Below are 20,602 nucleotides of genomic sequence, written 5' to 3'. Positions count from 1 at the left end.
TCCCCAGCCCCCGGGGCCCTGCCCGGCGCACCCCAAGGGGACACAGGGTAGGGCCGCGGCGAGCCCCCGCGGGGAGGCCCAGGCTTGGGCAAGGTGCCTCCTCGGGGCCCGGTAACACGCCGGGTGGGTGCTGGGAGCACGGCGGTGGGGCACGGAGGGCCCCGACGAGGCGGGGATGGGCAGGCACCAGGGCGGGCGACCACGGGCCTCACGCCCTGGGGGAGGGGGGGGTGACCCTGGTGGTGGCGCCTGGGTAGGGCACGCACTCCCCACAGGGGGAAGGGCCCCGCTCCTTGAGGGGAGGCACACTCAGGCCCGCCCCGTACTCACCGCCCGCCCGGCGCCCCCAGACCCCGCCGCTCCCCGCGTCGCCGCCGCCGCCGCCGCACCGCCCGCGTTACCATAGAGATCCGGGGCGGCGCCGCCACGTGACTACACCTCCCGGCAGCCACCGCGCCAGCCGCGCCGGCGGACTACACCACCCGGCGTGCCCGCGGCGCCCCCTAGCGGCGTGGCGGGGAGACAGCCTGAGCGCCGGTGCTCACCGTGGGGCTGCCCCGCGATGGGGGAGCAAAGGCCCGGGACGCCCTGCGCGACGGCCCGGGGCCCGGTGGGCGGGCACGGCGCAGAGGACCGCTCAGGAAGAGGTGGTTTCTTGAGGTCTACAGGCACTTTTCCGGGAACGGCTTCCCACGGGGAGGGCCCCCGGGTAAAGCCGGGTCCCCCTCGGGCGGACAAAGCGGGTTCCACGGAAGGTCGGGGCTGGAGCCCGAGGAGGATGAAGAAAGCGTTTGTCCCGTCCCGCTGCTGAAGGCAGCGTCAGGCCGAGGCCAGGCGTCAGCCCTCAGCGCCGCGGTGGGGCGGGAGGCTTGCCGGGATCTGGGGGGCCGTTCCCAGCGCCGCTCCCGCCGGTGCTGCGCAGAGGTGTGAGGAGGCGGAGGAGCTTCTCGCAGTGCCGGGCAGAAGATGGCCGGCGGCTGCCACCAGCCGCGGGCTGCGAGTCCCAGTTGGCCAGCTCGGCCAGCTTCTCGGTGGCTCTGAGGGAGAGCAGGACCTGCAGAGCGAAGAGAGGGACCGGAGTCACCCGCCAGCCCAGCCCCTTGTCCCCACAGCACCACCAGGTCCCACAGAGGAGCTGGGGTCCCCGTGCAGTACCTGCTGTATCCTGGGGTGCTGGCTGAGGGCTCGCAGTGCAACGAGGGCCCCCTCCCGCACGCTCTCCTGGGGGTCCTGGCAGGCCACCTCCAGCAGGACGTGGGGGGCCCTGCTCTCGATCAGCAGGTCCCCCAGCTCCACCCAGCGCCGGCCCAGGTTGCCCAGGGCCGAGGCGGCGTTGCAGCGTGTCCTGGCCTGCGCGTCGCCCAACAGCCGCGTCAGCCGGGGCACGGCCCTGCCCAGGGCGCCGGCCGGGAAGGACTCGTGGTGGGCGGCGTTGCCCACCGCGAAGCTGGCTGCCTTGCGCACGCTCTCCTCCCGGTCCGCCAGGCACCCCAGCAGGCTCTCCAGCAAGCCGGGCTGGCTCTGCAGCGCCTGGGGAAAGCCATGGCCGTGTCGGAGCAGGTTGCCCAGCAGGTTGCAAGTTTTGGCCCGTATCGGGTGTTGACAGTGGCCAAGCAGGCGGGTCAGTGGCTGGTCGGCCACATCCGAGCCTGTCAGGATCCCTTGGAGAAAGGGCAGGTGGTCCGGAGAGACCCGGGCCACGTGGGTCAAGAGAGACAGGAGGTCAGTTGTGAGTGTGACATTGCCTGAAAACAAGGCAGACGTCAAGAAGGCAATGATGTGCTCCGAGGCGGCAGCTTCCCTCACCATTTGGTCTATGACCTGCTCATCAGACAAAACAAGGTGGCACAAGAGGCTCATGGGGAGCTCGGTGTATGAGAGAGGCAGATGGCGAGAGCAGACCTAAGGAGAAAGGAGAGAGCTTGGCACTGAGTGTGCTGTCCTCACCTGGGGGTCAAGTCAAGCAGCGGCTGAAGGCTGCAGTGCAGAGCTCAGCTGCTGGCCAAGCTGCTCTGAGGGCCACATGGCACCCAAGTGACATCCCTGTGTGGGCAGAAACTGTCAGCATGGTGTGAAGTGGTGCCACACATCAGGGGCTGCAACGTGGGGAGGTGTCTCCACAGTATGGGGGGGGAGATAAATGCAGGGCCAAGCGGGTACCTGCAGCAGCTGGGCAGGGATCTGGGCAACTCTCACAGCCTCCGTGACCAATGCTAAGGTATCTCCATCCACATCCAGGGCAAAAGGGAAACAGAGGAGCTGGCAGGCCTGGATCACCACAGCTGGGACAAGCTCAGGGTCCCCATCCTCTCCTGCTTGCCTGCATTTGTTAGAAAGAGAGGGCTTATTACAGAAAAACAGCAAGGCAAGAGGCAGAGAGTTCTCCACACCAGGCACTAAGGAGAGGCTCTGCAGGTGAGCTGTGCCCTGCAAGTGCCAGCTCAGGAACTTGTCAGACTTCTCTGTGCCCATGTCCAAGCCCCGCTCAGCAGCTGAGCTCTGCCTGCTTCTGCCCTCCCCACAACTCACGTCTGTGCCAGGCATGCCAGGAAGCCAGGGGACAGCAGCCTCTTCAGTGTCACCACGAGGACACCGTGGGACTGGGTGAGCTGAGGCAGGCATCGGTGGGACTCACGAGTGAAGACGAAGAGGGCCAGGCTGAGGAAGAGCAGGGTGCCTGCAGAGGAAACAGCGCAGCAGAGGGGCAAAGCTAGTGAAGGCTGAAAAGTCTCCTCTCTTCTGTCAGCCTGTACTGCTTCAAGGCTGCTCCAGGGTTGCTTCTGTGCTTCCCTGCCCAAAACCAGACCAATCTCTACCCGTGGTGGTCACACCTGCCAGGGCGAACGTTCCCTTCAGCACAGACACCCTTTCTTGTTCCTCCACAACCAGCCCAGCTGAGCTGCTGCCGACTGGGCACAGGCCAGCCCAGCCCAGCCCTCTCTCCCCAGAGGACAACAGCAACCCTCAAAAAATGCCCCCGCTGGGACCTCTGGCCTCAGGGCCAGACACTGACAGCAACAGACATGGGCAAATCCAAGGGCAGGACATGGAGCCGAGTCCAGGGCAGATGTCCTGCCATCCCACGGCTCTTACCTTGAGGGGAGAGGAGGTTCCAGTCTGGCTCTGCTGCCCCCGGGGGGTCTCCCTCTGGCACCACCCTGTCGCTGCCCACACGAAGCACCGAAGCAACACAATGCCACACCACGCTCCACAGCTCTGAGGCTGCAAAGCCCTGCTCCACTGCTACATCCTCCTAAAGGTGGGGAGGCAGATGTTAGAAGACTTCATGGTGTCCCCCCCCCATGGCTCTCCAGGGTTCTGGTCCACGGCTCTGCCAGCCCCACGGTCCTGGGAAAGTCAGGGCTGGATGGACATGGCCCAGGAGAGGAAAGGGGGCCAGGCGGCTGCTGACAGTGCCAATCCCAGGGCATCTCTGCCCTCCCTCACTCCAATGTGCCCATGAATCATCCCTCCCTGCCCACCCACCACTCTCCCACCAACTCTCCAGAGCTCCACAGACAACCCAGAGCCATTAGGTGACTTTCATGGAGTTGCACAGCTCAGTCAAAGCTGCCCGGTTCCCTGGTTTGCCACAGCCTCCATCACCGAGCCACATTCAGGCCTTTTTGCCCCCACACCTTCTGGCAGGCACCAGGCAAAGGGAGATGGGCAGACTGGTACCTGGGCAAGGAGCTTCAGCAGAAGGAAAAAGAGCCCATCATAGAGACCAGCACCCATTGGCGGGGGGAGCTGCAGCTGTAAGAGAGAGCGGGACACAAGCTGGAGCTAGGTGCTGGGTCTGAGGGCAGCAGCACCACACCGGCACCCTTCCGAGCCTGTCTTTGCACACCTCCACAGTGGGGTGACAGCACGGCTCCCCTGCTGCTCTGTCCCCATCCCATACCTCAGCAGGTGCTGTCAGCGTGTTTGTCACCACCGATAGGATCTCTTCTCCCCCGAACTCCAAGGCCACCCCATGCTGACTGAGCTGTGTCAGGAGGAATGCTGCAGCACCCTGTGGGACAGGGAGAGCTCAGCACCTTTGGGACCTTCCCATCTGCCCCTCAGTGCTGACTCTTTACCCCTCGGCCCAGGGCAGGGACAGCCAGGCTGTGCCTGCCCCCATCCCACCCTGAGGGAGCAACAGTAAGAACCAAACGGGATGCAGGGCGATGCAGGGCTCTCAGGGGTGGCTCCGGCAGGGTGGGCAGACTTACCACAAGGGAGACAATAGGAGACTGGGTGATGAGATCCACAGCCAGGGTAACCACCTCCTCAAGCCTGCAACACAGGGACCAGGGGAGAGGCACTGTGTTCCCACAGCTTCACATCCCACAGAGCAGCATCATCCAAATACCCCCAGGGCTGGGAAGCAGCCACCTTGCAGGAAGAGTGAGCCCTGGTTCACAGCACCTCCTTGTCCACACTGGAGGACACTCACCGCAACTCCAGCATCCACCCATGCTGCCCAGCACTCTGCTGGTGTGTCCAGATCGGAGGGATCAGTGGGAGCAGGAGCCCAGCTCTGGGCAGGGTGCAGGACAGAGGGCTGTTCAAGGCAGGGCATGTTCATCTCCCACCCGGGAGCAAAACTGGGTGCTTACCTGGGAGGGGAGGCCTGGAGCTGCAGGGTGAGCAGGGCCAGCAGGTACAGAGAGGCCTCACAGGCTGCTCCCTGGGCCACCTCTGCCATGGGGACCTGCCAAGGGAGCAGGAGTCACAGGGGGACAGCAAGGCTGGGAGGGGATGTTTCTGAGCCCTGGAGGAGAACTGTACTCTCCGGACTAAGCTCCCCCAAACTCTTCTCCCCACATGTTCCCCAGCTGGGTCTGAGCAGTGCTCAGAGGAACATGTCCTGCTTGCCCACGCTCCTACCCAACCATGGGGGCTGTGGTCAGTCCTACCTTGCCCTTTGAGAGCTGCATGAGGGAACCCCACAGCTGTTGGCTCCTTCCCAGCTGCTGGCACAGGCTCAGGCTGGCATGGCAGCCAGCGTAGAGGATCTGCGAAGCAAGAGGGGGCAGGTGCATACCAGCCCCTGGGGACAGGGACACAGTGACCAAGCCCATCCCAGTCCAGTCACACCCCATGGCTACCGTGGGCTCATTTATTCAACAACTGACACCAGGGAGATGGGAGTCATTGAGAGCTGAGCCCACAGTCCCCCCTTCCCCATGCTCCTAAACCCAGACCAAAGGTCCAGGCACCTCTGGGCACAGCCAGATGAATGGACAAGGCCATTACCTTCAGCACGTTCAAGGAGCAGCTTGGGTGCTCCAGTCTCCCCAGCAGTCTCCCAAGCTGCTTGCTCTCTCCCTCCACAAGCTTTTCAGCTACCTCCTGAGCGACCTGCAGACATCAGCCTGTTTTGCACCCTGGGCACCTGAAGCACTGCACAGACTTCAGGAGTTTCATGCTAGCAATAAATTAACAAAAGAAGGCATCTGCTTCCTACATGTTGCCTGCATTCACAAAGGGATGCCCATCTGCCATGACCCAGCATGGCTTTGATGCACAGCCCCAGAGCTGAGATGAGCAAGGTGAAATTCTTCCTCTGCTTCTCTCCTTGCTGACTTAGAGTTGAGTCAAAGGATCAAATGAAAATCTGCAGTTTTGTTTTCCCTCTTACTCATTGTCCATTCAGTTTCTGTTCCTATCATTGTCATATAAGAATTCTTCACGTTTTCTCCGCATTGCCTAGTTCTTTACTTAGCCCATCCCACAGTGCAGATCCCAAGTGTGAGTTTCTTCATTGATTTAGGAGCCCTTAGACTCCTAAAGCTCAGCTGTTGGCCAGGGGGGAACAGCCTGCAAACGCCAGCCCTGCAGCCACCAAAGCCAGGGGACCCCAGCCCTCCACTCTACTGCTGAAAAAAAGAGATCCTCCTGGAAAGGGCTACTGCTCCTATGGGGACCACACCTCCTCATCCTGCAAAGAGAGCTGGCCTGACCTGCTGCTTGGCTTCCCGACAGCTGTTCCTCTCCAGGGGGATGCTGCAGGCAGCAGCCAATGCAGCCATGAAGAGGTCTGCCACACGTGGGTTCTGGTCATGGGCTGACTTGGCCTCCGTTGCTGCACCTGCACAGGGACAGAGCTCGGGATACGTGTGCTAAGGGTGAGGGATGCTGAGGGGCAGCAGGATGGGGTTGGAGGCCAAGAGAGAAAAAGTCAGGCTTGTGACACAAGGAGGGTGAGATTTGGGATTGAGGGAGAGGAGAGCCCTGGTTAGCAGGGGTTTGGGCAGACAAGCTTCAGCCACCTCCTCTGGCCGACAGCACTCCAATGGCAGTCAGTGCTCTGAGGGAGCCCAAGGGCAGGAAGGAGAGGGGAAACCCCAGGAGGAGGCGGCGAGATGCTGCCACTGCTACCTCGCAGAGCAGGCTGCTCCGAGATGGATCCCTGAAGGAGTCTGTTCAGCAGGGGCTGATGCTCCTCTCGCAGGCTGGCATAGAAGAGGGCAGAGACGGAGGGGTATGTCGCATCCAGGCTCTCACAGAGCAGGGTGAAGCACTAGGAGACACAGGAGTTGCCACTACTGCAGGCTGAGGGTGGGAGGAGGAAGAAGGATGATGGGGAAGGAGGCTGTGGGGGGACAGCAGAGATGGGAGGAGGACTCATATGCTGGAGCTTCAGGGATCTCCAAGTGTCCTCTCCAGACAGGTTATTGCATGGGAGCCACGTGCAGCTGCATGCTGCCTAGAGGGATACATGTGGAGGCACAGCCAGGGAAAGTGCCCCTTCAGAGACCTCCTTTCTGCATGTGATCCCCTCCAAAAACCCCAGTGGGTGAGACAGCCTGCCCTGACAAGAATGCATCAGACTCCACAGCTGGGAGCAGGGTCCTCAGCCTGTACTCCCCCTGACAGCCTGACACATACACCCAGCCCCACAGCTTCTGTCCCTGGGGGGGGGAGAGGGTGGGGAGAAGGGAGGCAGGGGCACCCTCACCACGAGGCTTTGCAGGCAGAGTCTCCTCTTGCTGTCGGCTGGCTCAGCCAGCAGCTCTGGCAGCAGGGCTAGGAAGCAGCCAGCACTCTCCCGGAAGGCTTGCAGGCTGGGGGAGGCAGCAGGGGCAGAGAACAGAGAAACATGGCCCCTAGCTGTGAGGACAGGATCTGGCCAGGCCCATATAGCCCTGGCTAATGGAGCAGGCAGCATGCACTAGCACTGAAAGCCGCTGTCACCACGCAGCACAACGGGGCTCTAGAGTCAGCTGTGCCTTCCCCTTAATCAGTCCCACTCACAGAAAATGCTCCTTTGTGAGCACAGCGGTATGGCACTAAGTGCTTAGTCCATAATGCTTCCCCACAGAGACAGCTCCAGCCACAGAGTAGGAACACCACCCTCCCGCCTACTGCCAGGTCCCTGAAGTGACCACAGGAGACCCCAGAGTGTGGAGGGTTGTCCCTACCTGTCCTTTTGCCCGCTCTCCTCCAGGCTGCATTCGCTGCTGAAATAAACTGTGGTCACCACGAGGAGGTCCGTCAGCACTGCGATACACCAGGGCTGCTGCAGGATCCAGAAACAGACAGCAAGTGGGGATTGTCTGCTGGCTATCCCAACAGCACCGCAGCAGGATCCTTCCCTGCCAGGACCTCCCCCTTCTCAAGGGTGCTTGGAAGAGGCACTGATCCTGTGAGCCAGCTCCAGCAGGACACCAGGGCCTCCTCAGCACCAGCACTCCGCAGGGCTGGAAGGAGCCCAAATTCCTCTGGGGTCCTACACCCACCTGCTTGGTGCTACCGCTCTCCAGGATCTGCTTGGCTAGACACAGCAGGGACAAAGGCACATTCAGCTCTTGGCAGAAGTGGTCCAGCAGCTCAGAGTCACACCGGGTGGCCAGGAGATTGCCCACAACACGGAGCACGGGACGGAGACGAGAGGCTCCCTCCAGCATCCCTTCCAGCACCTGGAGACAAAGAAGCCAGAGGAGCTCACGATCAGCAGCGGCTTTCGCCTCTCCATCAGCCATGGGGCAGCCCTTCAACCCATTCAGGCAGGGGACAGCAGGGGAGCAGATGGCAATCTAAGTGCACGAGACAGCTCCAGCTCCTGGAGAAGCAGAGGATCTTCTTGATGGCTGGGCTGACAACTTTCACAGCGCTCCCGGCCCAATCCTGGAGGAGAAGGAGGCATCCGTGTCCCCAGCTTTAGCTGCATGGGCCAGCCATCACTCACCTGCTGAGCAGAGTCTGCCAGGCGGGCCTGGACACGGTGCCGGAAGGCTGGGTCCCTCAGGAGGCTCAGTGGTGTGCTCAGCTGCATGGCTGAGGGCTCAGTGGCCTCGATCAGGTGCTGCCACTCCTCATCGCTCTCCAGCTCCTAGCCATGGAGGAGAGAGGACTCATGCCACAGACTCTACCAGCCCCTGGGAACTGGGCCCTGCTGTCCTCATCACAAGACACCATCTTACCTCACTCTCCAGGTCCACTGTCTCAATGCTGCGCCTGCCCTGGGGATCTGCCCTGCCAGGACCAGGCTGGGGAGGGGCACCTGCTGCAGGAAACTCCCGCTCGTAGTCTCGAGTGATGCTGTGCTCCCTGGCCAAGGAAACAGAGCAGTCAGTGAATGACCCTGCCTTCCCCTCTTCCTCCTGTCCCAGCCTCGGCCCTCCCTCACCGTGGGTTGGGAGGAGGCTCCTCCAGCTCCCACTCTGCCATGCTGCTCTTTCTTTGCAGGACACCGGGATTCTTCTTGTTGGAGGTAGCTGGTGGCTCCCCCTCCCCAAGGGCTGCCTTTCCCGGAGCTGCTCTGGGTCTACGCCCTGGGCATCCTTTGCCAGAGTTTTTCACAGATGCATCACCTGCCTTCAGTTGCCCCTGGGTGATAGCAGAGAAGTTTGGTCAGGGCAGAGTTATTCGGACAGCCAAATGAGTCCCCTAGACCCCACCACCTTGAGGACCCCACCCCCTGCCTTGTATGTGGCTGACACCCCAGTCTGACTCATGTACCTCCTGTCTTTCCGCCCCCGGTCCCACTTCAGTGCCCCTCCTTTGTCCCAACTGTGGGACACAGCCAGAGGAATCCCACTCTTTCCTCCACCTTTTTCTGTGCCTCCTCAACCATCTTCTGACAAGCCTTTCTCAAGATCTTGGACTGGCCGCTCCTGGGGGCCATGGAATGGGCTTGCTGCTCCTTCAGGGCCTGCAGCTCTGGGGGCAGCTTGGTGGTGAAGGGGTTTGAGATCCCGTGCTCTTCTGTGTCATCAATCACTGGGGAGGCAAGGGGAGAACTTCATGAGCAGCTCTCCCTGGGGACACAGGGAGAGTGATCAGCTCTGGGATCCCAGGGGAGTCCCAGGAGACCCAGAGCAAGCCCAGGGGCAGGAGCCAGGGGTCAGTGCTTGGGAAAAGCTAAGAGGAGGGAGGCAAAGACCAGGTTAGTCAAAATAGCAGGGCAGGATAGTCCTCACAGCCTCCAGGCAGTAGGAGGAGGAAACAGACCTGGCCAGCACTGGAAAAAGAGCTGGTACTCACCAGTAACCCGCCCAGCGATGAAGGGGTGAGAGAGCAGCTCCGGCCATGACAGGCGCTGGCGGGGGTCCTTCATTAGTAGTCCCTGCAGGAAGCTCTACAGGGTAACACAGCACCAGGGTCACCGACACATGCTTGTCACCAACCAGTGAGCACAGTGTACCCACCAGTCTCCCCCAGCGAGGGCACCCAGGAGGCCTGCGTTCCCTGCCTGGCTCTGGCAAAGGAGTGGCGCTAGGGCAGACAGGAAGACACTTCCCTTCCCAGCCCAGTAAATCACTCCTCTCCTGTCAGCCCCCATTTCCTAGCTTATGGACAGTAGTGATAAGGGTCCCCCTCCCAGCAGGCTCAGCTCTCATCCCTCCTCTATGTTCTGAAATCCCTGTTAGGGGACAAAAAAACTAAGAGTACCCACCACAGCAGCAGGCAAGGCCAAAACTGCTACCACATTAATGGATCTCACCCCATAGACAGGGCCTTCGCTCTTACCTTGAAGACTGGGCTTATGGCTGCAGGCCATTTCACGGGGTCGATGACAATAAGGCTAACGAGCTGGAAAATGCTGCTGGTGTAGAAGGGAGGAGTGCCCACAAACAGCTCGTACAGGATGCAGCCCACAGACCACAGGTCTGCCGTATGGTCGTACGGCCGCTCCTCCACCAGCTCAGGGGACATGTACAGTGGGGTACCCTTGATGGAGGTCAGCACCATGGTGTGGATGCTCATGGCACGGGCAAACCTGCTCAGAGAGAGCACAGATTGCCAGTTCAGGCTGAAACATCCCAGAGAGATCCCCATGAGTTTACCAACATCTCTCCCCCTCTGAAGTCCAAAATCCCCCATCCTTGCTCAACCGCTAATCCGGGTCCCCTTCCACACTCCCCCTCCTCCTCTACAGCACCCAGGACACCCCTTGACTGCCCCGAAGCCAAGTGTCCCCCTCAAGCTGGCCCCCAGTACCCACCCAAAGTCACAGAGCTTGACGACACCATCTTTGCCCAGCAGGATGTTCTGGGGTTTCATGTCGCGGTGCAGGATGCGGTGGGAGTGCAGGTAATAGAGAGCAGAGACCAGCTGGGCAGCTATGGCCTGGACCTGCGAGAGACATGGGAGCCTCACCCATGGTGCCACCTGCTGGCACAACCATATGGTCCCTTGTGGCCTGGCTCCTCCCGTATCCCCACTCCTGCCCTTGCCCTGCCTGGGACAGGAACAGGCCCCAGCCATGGGCCAGCAATTCCTTGGAGTAGGCCAACAGCCAATGCAGCAGCCTGCTGCTCTGGTCCTTGGAGAGGGAATGGGGAAACCATGGTCCCTGTTGGACCCTGATGTCCCCTAGTGCAACTTGGCCTCCTCTCCATCCTCTTCAGAAGCTCTGACAGGTAAAGCCCCAGAGGTACCCTCACCCTCCTGACGCCTCCTGGCCCACAGCAGGGACCTACTGCCAGCAGGCAGACAAGTCCTCTTTTTTCCATCCTGCAGCAAACACAGCGTGGCCACCACCACAACAGTCACCTGGTCCTCGGGCAAACTCCCATCGTCCTCTAGGGTCTGGAAGAGCTCCCCCTCTGCGTAGTCAGTCACCACCACCACCTGGAGGGAAGAGCAGCGTGGTGAGATCAGGCACTCACCCAGCCACATCCCCACCATGCCCTGGGGACCGGAAACAGAGCAGGGTAGGAAATCTGAAGGAGATGCTGGGGTGTCACCATGCACAGCCCGTAAGATTGGGCTGGGACCTGGGATGGGAGAAAGCCCCCATGGCTGCACTTGCAGCAACGGCCTAGCACTTAGCAGAGGCCTTGTGGCTGTCCGTATCTCGGACAGCCAGCAGAAACCAGGGAAGAGGGAAGGACAGGACAAGCCTATAATGGTACTTCCAAGCCCAGTGGGTAGAATCACTCCCTTGAGCATGTTTTGAATGTGCTGCCCAATTACTTTATATCATGTCCCCATGTCCCGTAGCACAGTCTTCAGTCCTCTCTTGTCATACTCTCTCCATGAGTTTAAATCAATTAAGTCAGTCTTCGAAGAGACTGATGAGGTGACTGAAGAGTCACCCTCATCCTGTGATCCCAAACCACTCCTCTTGCATCACACCCCCCAGTCCAGCTCCTTCACCTCTGCATATGACCCAGTGCATATGACCCCACACAGCCCAGATAGATGCTGGCTCCCCAAACAGCACATACTGGAGGGCTCTGAAAAACACTGACCAGGCCCTGGGAGGTTGTCACCACATCTCCTGACAAAGAGGTCCCTATGACAGCAGGGGTCAGCCCTTGTTCCCCTGACCCAGTCAAGCAAAAGCAACTGCCAGGAGTAGTCCCCTTCACCTCTTTGTCGGTCTCAAAGCTGTCAAGCATTTGGATGATGTTGGGGTGATGGAGGCCTCTCATGATCTCAATTTCCTGCTGCAGGTTCTTCAGCTCCTTCTCAGACCGCCCCACCTTGGGGATGAACTTCAAGGCCACCACCTTTCAAAGCAGGCAAAGCTAGGATCAGGCCAGGCTCCTACCCACCATGGCAAAGGCCACATTTAACCCAAACAGGACTCAGCATTTTCCAGCTAAGAACAGCAACAAAGGCATTTGTTCACTGGATCCCTTGGAGCTGGGGCTCCTCCCAGGCCCTTGCACATCAATACAGGTGCTCACAGTACTTTGCACACTGGCGTTTAAAGCAAAGAAATTTAATTAGTGAGCGCAGACAAAACTAGGACTGCCAGAAGCACAGGACAGGACCTAGAGATGCTGCTAGACAGCAAGCCTAACACAAGCCAGCAGCCTGCCCTTGGGCTGCATCAACAGGCGGGAGTTGGAGGGAAGTGATTATTGCCCTTTATCTGGAACTTTTTAGACCACATTGGCAATATTGCAGCTAGTTTTTGGACTAGAAAGACACAAATAGTCTGGAATGGGTATAGCAGAGGCCACCAGGTTGGTGAGGGGGCTGAAGCATGCAGGAGGATGGCACAAAGATTGAAACAGGGGAACTTCAACTTGATATAAGGAAAAAACATTCACTCCAAGCACAGTAATGCACTGGTTGTGGGGTGTTTGCCCGCGAGGTTTCACAGGATCTGAATTTAGCCCTGGCCCTGCTTTGAGCAGGTGATGGACCAGAGACCTCCTGAGGTCCCTTGAACCTGAATGACTTTGTGCCAGCAGGAGCTATCCCGGAACGTCAGCAGAAAAATGCATGAGTGCTGAGTCCCAAAGGCCTGGCAGGGCACTGGAACCCAACAGCCACCAGAAATCAGTCCCCAGCACCACGCAAGGGACCCCCGGCCCTCTCCCCAGCCGCCCCTCTCCTCACCTGGGCGCTGTATTTCCGCCGCCCCTTGTACACGCGTCCGAAGGAGCCTTCACCGATCATCTCCAGCACATGGTACTTCTCCATCGCGGGCGTTCGAGGAGGGGGGCACCGAGCTGCCGAGGCAACGCGGCCGGTGAGGAGAAGCGTTTCGCCCTCTCTCCCCTCCTCTCGCCTTCTGCCACCAGCCGCCATGGCGCACCGACCCCCAACCCCAGCTACGGTGGAGACGGGCAGTGCCAGTGCTGGGAAGGCAGGGCTGCACCCTCTGCGATCCCAAATCCCAAGGGACGGAGCTTCGCCCCTCCCCCACGGGGCTCCACCCAGGGCCCGGTCCCCGGGGCGGGTGTCCCCCGGCATCCCCCGGCGGGCCCTGTCCCTGCCCGCCGGCTCCACCTCCGCTCCCCCACGGCAGGACCAGACGCAAACCCTGAGCGAGGCCCCCGGGTGGGATTAACCTCGCTCCGCTCCCGCCGCAGCCCGGCCCGGTCACGCCCGGGCCCGCCGCCGCCGCCGCCGCGGCGTCGCCTAGCAACCCCCTCCGCGCGCGTGCGCCCTCGCTGAGGTTCCGCTTCCGGTTCCGGGGCGTGCGGGAAGATGGCGGCGGCCGGCGAGGAGACGGAGGCGACGGACTGGTAACCCCCCACACCTTCCCCCCGGTCCCGGCGCCCCGCACCCCCCGCCCAGCGGGACCGGTGGCGGCGCCGCCACCGCCTGACCCCCGCCCGGTCCCCGCAGGGCGCTGCCGCCGGAGGTGGAGGTGCTGGAGTCCATCTACCTGGAGGAGCTGCGGGTGGCGCGGGGCCGCGGCAGGTACGTACCGTGGCCCACATCCCCCTACCCCATCCCACCTCACCCCCGGGCCCGCGCCGCCGCCCCTCACCTCGGCCTGCCCCGCAGGTGGGAGCCCTGGGAGATCAGTATCACCCTGCACCCCGCCACGGCCCAGGACCAGGACTCCCAGTATGTCCGCTTCACCCTGGTGCTCTCCGTGCCCCCCCAGGTAGGCTGCCCGTCCCCCGCGCCCCCTTTCGTCCCCGCCCCGGGCCTCTGTGCTTTCCTCGTCGTGCTTTGGGTGTTTCTCTTTTTCCTTTTTTTTTTTTTTTCCCCCTAGTATCCCAACAAAGTTCCGGAAATCTCGATCAGGAACCCGCGGGGGCTGTCAGATGAGCAAATTCAAAAGTGAGTGCCGGGAGGGTGGGGAAAGTGTGATCATTTCCTCCAGAGATCCAGGAAGCAGAACTGGTGGAAAAGCCTTCTCTCAAACTCATGTGGCTCCCCATGTCCAGTTAACAGATACAGGTCTCTAAATCACCTTATCTTAAGCCTCATGGGAGCCACTGGTGCTGTGTTTGACACTGAGGGGCCAGCCCATGGTTGTTCCCCTGAAATGTGATGTAAATCCTCTGGGCCTTTGAAGCTGTTGGTCCTGCTTTGACAGAGGTGGGAATGAACCGAGCCCTTGGGTAGCCCGTTATTGCCTTTGTGCTCCCGTCCTTTGTCCAGAGAGACCCTGGTACCTGCCGGCAGTACAGGAGTAACGCGGCTCCCACAGACCTGCTCAGGGGCTGCTGTCAGATAAACCAAGCCTGAGATTCACCGAAACCAAAGAGTGCTGGGTGAGCTCGAGCCGAGGCAATCGGCAAACCTGCTCTTGCAAGTCCTTTAAGGACAAAGGCTTCCTGTGCACCAGCTTGTGGGGAGCCAGGAGAGCACATGAATATGTGCATGCACATGTGCCCATCCCATGCTGCAAGCAAAGCCTGAAGGCCAGAGCTCTGTTTCTTCCTCCTGTCATCGTGGCAGGGTGACAGGTATGTGAGACAGTGCAAAGGTGTGGCTAAATTTGTATTAAGCATTTCTGCTGCTTTGCTGTAGGATTTCCCAGACCCTCAGAAGTGTTGCTGAAGCCAGGCTGGGGACAGAGGTGCTCTACGAACTGATTGAGGTGAAAGTTGGGGGAGATTGGGGGTGACCAGCCACAGACTCTGGTCCCCCACTGCCCGAGGGGTGGCACAGCCCTGAGCCCTCGGGTAAGACGTTTGCTTTAATGCTTCCGCAGAAGGGGAAGGAGATTCTCACTGACAACAACATTCCTCACGGCCAGTGTGTGATCTGCCTCTACGGATTCCAGGTAGGCACGTGTCTCCTGGCCCCACAAGCTGGCTGTGAAGGGAGGCAAGAGGACAGGGAGCCTGGGGCTCAAAGCTTGGGATATTGGCCTGGGACCAGGGTGTGCCCAGCAGCCCCCTGCCCCCCTGGTCTGTAGGTGATCCTGCTGAGCCTGAGCCTTGCTAAGCAATACACACCCATCAGCCTGAAGATAACCAGCTACAGAAACAGGGCACAGGGGCAACGAGTGATGCGGAAGCATCTCCAAAGCAGCGGGTAGGGTCTGGGGATAGTTGCTGGTGCAGCTTAGCTTCCCTGCCTTGGTCAAACCTCACCTGGAGTTCAGCACCCAGGTGGTCAGGAGGGACTGGAACACACCCATGCAGGTGCTGAGATCTGTGGGGAGAGGGGAGCTTGCCTTGTCTGGGTTGCAAGGGGAGGTGGCGCCTGCCTAGGAAGGAGAACACATCAGGTGGGAAGATTGCTGCTTACACAGGAACACACACAGAGAAACCAGTCACAAAAACTTTGCATCTTGATGTTAGAAGTGTTTCTCACGCTCGGAACAGGGAGCAGTGTCCCAGTAAGAGCTGAGGAAGCGGAGATGAAGCCCAGCAAACCCTGTGCTCAGAAACCCTTTAAAGCTGCCCTTTCTCCTCTACAGGAGAGAGAAGCCTTCACAAAGACCCAGTGCTACCACTACTTCCATTCCCACTGCCTGGCCCGCTACGCCCAGCACATGGAGGAGGATATCCTCATGCAGCAGCAGGAAAGAGAGCAGCACCTGGCGCCATCCCCCAAACAGGTACCAGGGCCTGGGCTCCCTCCCCTGGCCCCCTGCACAGGCCTTCATGACATCTCTGTCACCTGCTTCAGGACATGGAGCAAGGGCTAGCCTGACCCAACAGCACGGTCAGTCCTACCCGCACTGGGAGTCAGAGCGGGGATTAGACTAAGTGATCTCCAGGGGCCCTTTCCAACCAAAATCACCCCGTGAGTTTTTAGTACTTTAGCAGTTGGTTTATGGGATCTCTGGGTCAGTGCCTGCCGGGGGGGGTAGGCAGAGGAGTTGCATTTTTGGACTTCTGGAACCACAGGAGTTAGAAAAGAGAGCTGCTTCCTGAGTCCTTGAATGGCAGGGGGTTGCAGCAGGATAAACATGATCACCTGTGTATTGGGGTGATAAAACCTGCCTGAGCAGGTGTTGAACGGTTGTCAGCCGCAGAGCAAACAGCACAGCTGAGCATGAAACAAGTCAAAGGCTCCTTCCTGCAAAACTCTTTGAAAGAGGTGTTGCCTAGATGGCACGCTCCTCTTGGAGTGGGGAAAAATAGGTCCTAGACTAAGGAGAACTGAAGCCATACGTGCTGACAGAAGTGGTTTGTACAGTGGTCAGCCGCTGGAGCACAAATCCCAGCATGCCTCATGGTGAAGACACCTCCGTAGTGGTCACTGAGACACCAGGCTGCTTTCATGCTGCTGGAACCCCCCGGGGCTTCCCTGCCCTGGCAGAAGAGTTCCACTTCCAGGCTGGGGTTATGTGGCAATGCCTGAGCTGGGTTGCAGCCAGAGTTTGGTGTCACCTCTTGCTTCCCCACAGGAGGTTGGTGTGCAGTGCCCTGTCTGCCGGGAGACCCTGGTCTACGACCTCTCCGCTCTGAAGGCAGCACCACCTCCACAGCACCCACTGGTAAGAGATGGGGGCTCCCCTGCCCAGCTGTGCCCGCTGGCTTGGGTAGCTTCAACCAGGACATTATAAGGGATGAATTGATGCACGCTCCCAGGTCCTCCTAGATGGCCCATCCAAAGGGCAGTTCACAAAACCTAGCAGGGTGTCTTCTGACTCGGATGTGTCCACAGAGAGCAGGTTTAGTTGTATAGCCCTGAGTCTTGAGCAGACATGCTGGGGGAGAGGTGATTCTGCCATGGGGTGCATCCCTGTGCTCGCTGGGGTGTGATCAGGGTCAGGAGAGTGACCTGATTGTAGCTGCTCTGCAGCCTGCCCCACAGCAGGACATCCCGAGGCAGTCACTGCAGGGACAACAGGTCTGCGCTGGCATGCTCTACCTCTGTCTAGGGATTTCATGTGTATCTGTAGCCCTGCTCAAATAGGGCAAAGGGAAGCAGGTTGCCTGGGTGCTGTGCGATCAAAGGAGGGTTTGGGGAGTAGTTCCTGGCATTACCAGCTGCCTACCCATGGTAGGTGTTGAGAGACCCCTTACCCCACCTTGCTTTCTGCCGCTTAGGAGCCGTACAGGCCGGATGCCAAGACGCTGCAGCACCAGGAAGAACTGCGCTTAATTTTCAAGAGACAGCAAGAGAAAGGGGGCATCATTGACCCTGAAGCAGAGAGGAACCGTTACTTCATCAGCCTCCAGGCGGTATGGCACTGGGGGCAGAGAGCTGGCGAGGGGGACCCTGGACTGCAGGATCGAGTGCTGTCGTCTGCTGTGGGACTCCCCTGTCCTTGTCTTCACTGGTGGCTTTTTGTCTTTCAGCCTCCAGCTGCTGTCGATCCAGGCCAAGCAGCTGCTGCCTCTGAGCTGCCGGTGAGTTCAAGCGCTGTGGACGCGCCCCAGCCGCCCAGCCAAGCCTCGGCTCCAGAGCCAGCCGGGGCACCGGAGGCCAGGGCCGAACCCGGGCGGCCCGAGAGGCCTGCTGTGCCCAGAGAGCAACAGAGCAAGAGGGAGAGGCACAGAGGGGAGAGGCCAGGCCCCAGAGGCCAGGGCAGGCAGTCGTGCAGTGGCTTGCAGGAACCAGCAGAGGAAGTCTGTCATCCACTCCATGGCTCCAGGGGGCCCAGGGGCTTCAGCCGGCGACCAGAGCGGAGACCTGGTGGGAGGCACAGCCAGGAGTTTCCAAAACCTCACAGCAGAAGCAGGGCTGCTGCCTTGGCTGAAAGGAAGGAGTTGTGCCCTGATGACCCCTCACCAGTAACAGAGGCAGTGGACTTGAAAGAGGAGCACCGTGATGTGGAGAGATGGACCCCAGAGGAGGGGGCTGAGGCCCGGGGCAGGGAGAAGGAGAACCTGGTGTTCAACCGCAGTGACCACAGAGCAGCTCCCAGCTGGCAGAGCCACCACAGGCCCTGGGACTGTGGGAGGTGGGAAAGGTCCAGAGTCCAGGAGCGTGGTTCCTACCCCAGAGCACCAAGAGGGCGAGGTGTGTTCAGGCCCAGTGGACAACGAGAAGCCCATCTCCTTGAGAAGGAGAGTGGCTCCTAGCAGGAGTGGTGAGGAGCTGGGCTGGGGGAGGGAAGGGCTATTTCTGGAGGGAACAGCAAAGGCTTTGGTGGAGCAGTAGCAGGCAGACACCGTACCCCTTGGGAGGGAGGAGGCAGGTGGCACAGCTTGGGACAGGCAGCGTCTTCAGTGTGGAGTGAAGCGCCCTGGTGGGAGCGACTGGCTGTCACCAGCGTTAGAGAAGCTGACTCCCCATAGATCACATCAGCCTTGGTCTTGGAGGACAGAGGAAGCCTTGACCGGGGACCTGCAGCCATCATCCCTGTACATGAGCTGCACACCTACAGAGCAATTGGACTGAGCCCAGCATGGTGCCATGGCAGAGCCAGAGTTGTGGCAGGACCTTCCCTGGAAGCCAGCACCCCAGCAGAGCTGTGGTGGTGCCAAGTGATGAGGCTGTGCCAGGGCAGCAACCTGGAGCTCAGCTTGCTGTGTCCCCCATTCCTTTTCAGAGCACCTTCTCAGCTGCTGTCCCTGTCTCTCGAGAGACAACATCACTTCTCCTGCAGCCCTGACTGCTGTTTGTACAACAGGACATTTCCCAGTCCCAGGCAGGAAAGCTAAATTAAGCTTAAGTCAACACATTGGCAGGTCAGGGCTGTCTGGTGGCTGAGGCTTCGGGTTGGCTGCTGCTCCCCCAGGAAGCCTCAGTTTAGCTGGACCTCCTGCCCTGTCCTTCAGCTGCTCTTCAGCTGCAGGCAGAAGCTGATGGGGGAGACCTGGGAAGAGCACTCTGCTTTGCGACCTGTATCTGTCAGGATCCTCCTCTAAGGCCAGGCTGTCTCCTGGAGCTTTTAATAGCCTGAAGACATGCCCCAATATTTTGGATGTTCTTACCCTCCTTTCATCTTCAAGCTGCTCTTTCTTCAAAGAAATGAGGATTTGCTGTTTCAGCTAACTTGGTGCAGTTCCTTCTGCTGCTGCTTCACAGATTTAAACAGCGTCCCACTCCAGAGCCGTGACAGGTGATCCCAAGCCTCTGAAGTGGGACACTGGTATTAAATTAATTTGTTGGGTCTTCCCCAGAACCTGCTCCTTTTGTTTTCTCTGCCCTCTCGCTCCTGTTCTTTGCTGTTTGGAGCGAAGGTGTTGATCCCTGATATTGCTCGCTCCCCTCCCTGCTCCCTACACCCGGGGCAGAGACCTTCCCCTGGCACTCCTGGGTGGCAGGAGGGCTTCCCGGTCCCTGCTTTGCCTGGCTCGGTGTAAGCTGTCTGGCTCACCCAGACAGTACTGATTCCTTCACACTTGTTTGTGCCTTGTGCCCCCATTTCTCTTTTGGCCACGCATGGGTTGTTATTGTCTTCCTCTTCCTGCTGAGGGCAAAAATGGCTGTGCCATGATGGACTTGCCAGAGCTTCAGGTGCAATCCCCGGGAAACGAAGCGCTGCGTGCTGGCTGGGAGGGCATTTGCACTGCATCTGCCTGGCTGATCCTTTGGCACATGAAGGGTGCACAAAAGCTCTCTTGAATGGGTTCTCCTCACCTGCTGCCTTGCTCTCTCCATGCCTGGCCTTGTCCTGAAGCGGTTGGTTTAACCTGTGGCCCAAGAACCTTGTATGCTTACGTTTCCAACACTGGCCTATTTTCAACCCTAATGCCCTAAAAATACTTTGTTTTGTTTTGTTTTTTCTCCTTGGTCTGAGCCTACACTACCTGTCCTGGGCTTGGGGATCTGAGCGCCAGATGTGCCCTGCTGGGGACAAGGGCTGAGCGCTCGCTCCCTGAAGAGAGCCCTCATTTTTCTTCAGTGCTCGCTCTGTCCTTGTTCCAGCTGGTGTCTGGGTGAACAGCCTGTCCACACTCGGGTGGAAAGCTGTAATCTTTACCTGACATTGGTGCTTGTTCTGCTGCTCCCTGCCTTCACTTGTGAAATCGCTGTGCTCCAAGAATGTCGTTTGATCCTGTCCTGAGAGACACACGAAGATCTCTGTCCCTCACAGCAGCTGAAGCTCTTTGGCTTCCTCCAGTGAGCCAGGCTTACTCTCGGCAGGAAAGCTGTTGTGCCCAGTGGTTGGAGCATGAGAATTCAGCCGTGGAAATCAGAGTGAGGACTGGGATAACTTCAATCAAATGCCAGATGTGTTAAAGGGGAGGGTTTTTTTCTGGCAGCAGACATTTTGCAACAGCATCTGGAAATGAATTTGGGCTAAACAAAACAAACCTCTGAGTTGGAGGGAAGAAATAGAGCGTGCACCCTCCCCTGGGGCTTTTTGCTTGGTGTCTGCCTGTGTCACCCACCTACCACCTCACAGGGCTGTTGTGAGGCTGAACTGATAAAAGCACTGGGGCCGGGCAGAGGGGCACTCGTGGCATCTGTAGCATTAACACTATTAAAAGCAAGCAGAGAGATGTTGCCTGTGCTTTTGTGTGGTGGCATTGGGCCCCTCACCACTCCCCCATCCTCCCAAACTGCTGTGAGGCCTTTTGCCATTCACTTACTGCCCAGTTTTGAGTCC

General features: G+C 59.4%; 2 protein-coding genes across 2 annotated transcripts; one reads left to right on the top strand and one right to left on the bottom strand.

Moving 5' to 3' along the window:
- Positions 1-844: 844 nt before the first annotated feature.
- On the bottom strand, positions 845-12,876 carry STK36 (serine/threonine kinase 36). The gene is made up of 26 exons (XM_086465954.1): positions 12,793-12,876; positions 11,811-11,951; positions 10,990-11,067; positions 10,439-10,569; positions 9,964-10,213; positions 9,478-9,571; positions 9,044-9,213; positions 8,621-8,820; positions 8,415-8,541; positions 8,180-8,323; positions 7,731-7,910; positions 7,413-7,510; positions 6,950-7,055; positions 6,370-6,511; positions 5,952-6,079; positions 5,245-5,349; positions 4,905-5,003; positions 4,605-4,699; positions 4,218-4,281; positions 3,905-4,015; positions 3,682-3,756; positions 3,094-3,253; positions 2,530-2,677; positions 2,161-2,320; positions 1,156-1,902; positions 845-1,054 (listed from the first exon to the last, which is right to left on the bottom strand). The coding sequence occupies exons 1-26, from the start codon at positions 12,874-12,876 to the stop codon at positions 845-847; spliced, it is 4,047 nt and encodes a 1,348-aa protein (XP_086322080.1).
- Positions 12,877-13,386: 510 nt separating this feature from the next.
- On the top strand, positions 13,387-20,495 carry RNF25 (ring finger protein 25). Its single transcript, XM_086465880.1, has 10 exons — positions 13,387-13,424; positions 13,528-13,602; positions 13,690-13,792; positions 13,904-13,971; positions 14,668-14,737; positions 14,852-14,923; positions 15,566-15,706; positions 16,502-16,591; positions 17,148-17,282; positions 17,400-20,495. The coding sequence occupies exons 1-10, from the start codon at positions 13,387-13,389 to the stop codon at positions 18,123-18,125; spliced, it is 1,518 nt and encodes a 505-aa protein (XP_086322006.1). The 3' UTR covers positions 18,126-20,495.
- Positions 20,496-20,602: the final 107 nt, after the last annotated feature.

Source organism: Leptosomus discolor, chromosome 5, assembly GCF_034619465.1.
Source record: "Leptosomus discolor isolate bLepDis1 chromosome 5, bLepDis1.hap2, whole genome shotgun sequence".
NCBI classification, from domain to species: domain Eukaryota; kingdom Metazoa; phylum Chordata; class Aves; order Leptosomiformes; family Leptosomidae; genus Leptosomus; species Leptosomus discolor.
Note: the sequence above shows the minus strand (reverse complement) of the source record. Positions and strands in the feature narration are given on the sequence as shown.

Bases quoted from the DNA above. Each gene is read 5' to 3' on its own strand.
- RNF25 (XM_086465880.1), top strand. From the start codon at position 13,387: ATGGCGGCGGCCGGCGAGGAGACGGAGGCGACGGACTG. The intron at 14,738-14,851 runs GTGAAAGTTGGG...ATGCTTCCGCAG, and splicing joins TGCTCTACGAACTGATTGAG to AAGGGGAAGGAGATTCTCAC. The intron at 14,924-15,565 runs GTAGGCACGTGT...TCTCCTCTACAG, and splicing joins TCTGCCTCTACGGATTCCAG to GAGAGAGAAGCCTTCACAAA.
- STK36 (XM_086465954.1), bottom strand. From the start codon at position 12,876: ATGGAGAAGTACCATGTGCTGGAGATGATCGGTGAAGGCTCCTTCGGA. The intron at 11,952-12,792 runs GTGAGGAGAGGG...CTGCTTTGAAAG, and splicing joins GGCGGAAATACAGCGCCCAG to GTGGTGGCCTTGAAGTTCAT. The intron at 2,321-2,529 runs GTGAGTTGTGGG...TAACAAATGCAG, and splicing joins CTGGCATGCCTGGCACAGAC to GCAAGCAGGAGAGGATGGGG.